The sequence below is a fragment of the Triticum urartu genome, chromosome 2A (assembly GCF_056163025.1).
Source record: "Triticum urartu cultivar PI428250 chromosome 2A, HENAU_Tu73, whole genome shotgun sequence".
Taxonomy (NCBI): Eukaryota; Viridiplantae; Streptophyta; class Magnoliopsida; order Poales; family Poaceae; genus Triticum; species Triticum urartu.
The window spans coordinates 743,214,535-743,218,357 of record NC_141874.1 but is presented as its reverse complement, the minus strand read 5'-3'; the positions used below and the strand labels follow the sequence as shown (position 1 = coordinate 743,218,357).

The 3,823-nt window shown below is 49.7% G+C and overlaps 1 protein-coding gene across 1 annotated transcript; it reads left to right on the top strand.

The window, feature by feature from the left end:
• Positions 1 to 906: 906 nt before the first annotated feature.
• On the top strand, positions 907 to 3,432 carry LOC147987555 (uncharacterized). Its single transcript, XM_087542429.1, has 2 exons — positions 907 to 1,214; positions 1,717 to 3,432. The coding sequence occupies exon 2, from the start codon at positions 1,837 to 1,839 to the stop codon at positions 3,430 to 3,432; it is 1,596 nt and encodes a 531-aa protein (XP_087398555.1). The 5' UTR covers positions 907 to 1,214; positions 1,717 to 1,836.
• The last annotated feature ends 391 nt before the right edge of the window (positions 3,433 to 3,823 follow it).

Sequence of the window (3,823 nt, the reverse complement as noted above, 5' to 3'; positions counted from 1 at the left end):
GAGCGGGCATTTGGTGTGCTCTAATCTTGATTTGCTGTTGTTCGGTACCCCGCTCAGACCTGGTCCAAAGATCAAATGTGGGAGATTATGACTTGCTGTGTCATCTTGCACAACATGATCATCGAGAGCGAGCAAGAAGACCCAGTGTTTGACACTGAACCATACTACAGGCAGGGTCCTCTAGCCGAAGTTGATCACCAGCTACCAGCAACTTGGACTGCCTATCTCAGTATGCGTCAGGAGATCCGAGACCCACAGGTGCATCATCAACTGCAGAAAGATCTGATTGAGCACCTATGGAGGCTCAAGGGGGACGCCGTGTGATGAAATACGAGTTTTTATTTGTTGAACTATATAATTTGTATTGAACTATTTGTTGTTGTACTATTTTGTTGAAGTATTTGATTTTTCTGTGATGAAATATGTGATAAGAAATAATTGTGTTGATAATTGAACGCCGAGACACGGCGAAACCACGCCGAATATGGGCCTATTCTCGCCCATATGGGCCCTTTATTCGCCGAAATTGGGCTGCAAAGTGGGCCAATTTCGGCGCCTGGGGGCGAGCTGAGGGCGACGACTGGGCGCAAAACCGCCCCCAGCGCCGAGTGTATCGCCGGCTCGCCCCCAGGGGGCGATTTTTATGCGTCCTGGGGGGCCAACGGCTGGAGATGCCCTAAACGTCTTCCTTTTTTCTTTGAGCAAAAGGATAGGGAAAGTTATTGATGAGCCCGATTTTGGCTGGGCTGGCGTGGGCGTGATGGAAACAGATGGCCTTCTCGGCCCAACCGAGCGAGAGCACACGCGGCAGGCACGCTAAGACCGGCCCATTTGGCCAGGTTTGGTCACACCCGACCCGACCCGACCCTCACTTCTCCAAATAAAATCACGCTCCTCGCACTCGATCCACTTTCCCCTCGCTCCCGCGATAGCAAGCAAGCGCTAGGGTTCCTCCAGCAAGCCGAATCCGCCGCCACCGGTCCCCTTCTGCGCTGCTCCTCAACGCGGCTCTCTCCGGCAAGCCATGGCCGTCGGGTAGCCCCCCATCTCCCGACCTCTTGCGCCACCCCTCCCGCCCCCGGTCTCCAGCAGCAGCCGACGCCCTACTACGGCCGCGCTCCACTCCGGCGGCCCCACTCCAGCGGAAGGCCCCCCGTTCCCCTCTCCACCTCCCAGGTCGTGGCCGTGAGCCGAATTTGAGCTCGTCCGGCTAGGTGACGATCTCCTCCGATTCTTTGCAGAATTTTCAGATTTGCTATGAGGTTCTGCTGATATATGATGTTTGCATTGATATGGTATATTCTCAATCATGCATTAGTCTAATTCCTGATCTGGATGTGCTTTGGCTTGATTTTGCAAAGTAGTAGCACTAATGGTTGCTCCCTGGTTGCTGCTATATTTTGTATGTGTAGTGTGGATGGATGCTCCTTGGTTGGCATTATATGGATGCTGTTATATGTGGCCTGATAAAAGAAATACATAGATGTTGTATTATATATTGATGATCTGTTTGTTCCTTGGTTGGCATTATGTTGATGGTCTGTTTAGTGTCATATGGGCAGGAAACTGATAAAAAATAACTTGATATCGTTTAATCAAAACAACAATATAGTCCAAGGGCATGAAAGACTTTTCACTGACCATACCACAGATAAGCTAAACAAAAATGCACTGAAAAGAACCGGCTAACTTATTATCTGGATCTTATTTCCACAGGATCTTATTTCCACGAGGAGAAGAGGCGGCGACCACCAGAAGGAGATCATTGAGTACGAACCACCCAACAACCCGACGGTGGAGAATTTCGACGACTCATTAGTGCCGCCAGCCGTAATCATGGAGTACGAACCACCCAACAACCCGACGGTGGAGCGTTTCGATGACTCATTAGTGCTGCCAGCCATAATCATGGAGTACGAACCACCCAACAACCCGACGGCGGAGAATTTCGACTACTCATTAGTGCTGCCAGCCGTAAGACACAAGAGACCCATAAGCGCTCTAATGGAATTCTTAGACATCAAGGCAGAGTTGCAGAGGCCGATGAGCTTTCTCATCGACAGGGAATATAAGAGTGTTGTTATTCGGGTTTTTGTTGAGCTTGTATGCCCAGGAGGCCAAAGTAAGGATATGGACCGTGCGATCAAGAGGCATGCACATGATATCTTTAGCCGCTTTTCTGGTCCCATCCCGTTGAGCTTCAAGGAGAAGCTAGATGAGACAGTTGATGATGGGACGAGTGTTATCGACCGCGCTGTGTCCACGTTTGCCCATCACATGTGTTGCCCTCTGGGAAAACTCGCAGCTCTGCTCTCAGATGAACAAAGAGCAAGCCAACGTGAACAAGTTTTTCATTTGTCTGTGATTTCAGAAATCATCCATGCTTTAAGGGCCAGGCTGGGGAGGCCACACAATGATGGGGTTTTGAAGCCCGAATCACCGTACGTCGATTCGGTGTTTCCGAGAGTGGTACTACGGTGGGGGTGCAGAAGCGCCCTCATTGTATACTCACGCATCAAGAGAGAGCTGCAGAGGCAGGTGGGCGAGCTCATCAACAGGGAAGACAACAGTAATGAGCTTTGGTTGTTCAATTATTACGGTGTATGCTTAGGAACAAGTATGGAGGATGCAATCAGGACAAGTGCAACTAAAATCTTCAAGAGATATTTTGGCCGCATTCCGCAGTGGTACAAGAACATGGAGGCTAAGAGGACTGATGAGATGAAGGAGGAGACGGATGATGAGACAGATGATGAGATAGAAGGTTTCAACCTTAATGTGTCCTTGTATTGCGAGGACATATGCAGGCAGGTAGAAGAACTCCTAGGTCTGGTCTCAATTGACAAAACTCCACAAATTGAGCAATTGCTTCGGATTGCATATGAGATCGAGGATTTCAAGCGCAACCTGGCTAAAGTGGGTTGGATGCTACTGCAAAAGGGGGAGGAGGAGATTGTGGCAGAAGGGATGGAAATCAAGGGAGAAGTGGTGTTCAGTGGCACAATAGTCACAATGCCAAAGGTGAGGAGCTTGGAGAAGAAACAGGATGAGGAGATGAGCTCGGTGAAGAAACATGAGGAGGAGCAGTCGGAGAGGGCAGGGGAGGAGATGAGTTCTGTGAAGAAACATGAGGAGGAGCAGTCGGAGAGGGCAGTGGAGGATCTGAGTTATGTGAAGAAACATGTGAAGGAGCAGTCGGAGAGGGAAGGGGAGGAGATGAGTTCTGTGAAGAAACACGAGGAGCAGTCGGAGAGGGCAGAGGAGGAGATGAGTTCTTTGAAGAAACATGAGGAGGAGCAGTCGGAGAGGGCAGGGGAGGAGACGAGTTCTGTGAAGAAACATGAGGAGGAGCAGTCAGAGAGGGCAGGAGAGGAGACGAGTTCTGTGAAGAAACATGACGAGGAGCAGTCGGAGAGGGCTTGGGAGGAGTAGCAGTGGCAGTGACAGAGGAGAAGGAGTAGCAGTGGCCGTGACAGAGGAGAAGGAGCAGCAGGAGATCTTCAGCATGGTGGGAGTCAACGGGGACAAATTCTCCAGAGACAGGAGGTGCCCTGGAGTACCTTATCTCCAATTCTATTTGGCTGTAAGGTACTCCCTCCGTACCATAATATAAGACGTTTTTGCAAACTATGTTAGCTCGCAAAAACGTCCTAATATTATGGGACAGAGGGAGTAGCAAACAAATACCTTCTGTTTTGTTGAACCCTACAATAATCTCTCATCTGTGTGTTTGCCCAGTCAACTGAACAATGCCCTGTTGAGTTCTTTGTACTTACGTTGTTGCATAACTAAGCGGTTCAATGAACTCTGAATATGGCAGACT

What these genes read in the sequence shown, in the direction of transcription:
- LOC147987555 (XM_087542429.1), top strand. Translation starts at nt 1,837, where the DNA reads ATGGAGTACGAACCACCCAACAACCCGACGGTGGAGCGTTTCGATGAC.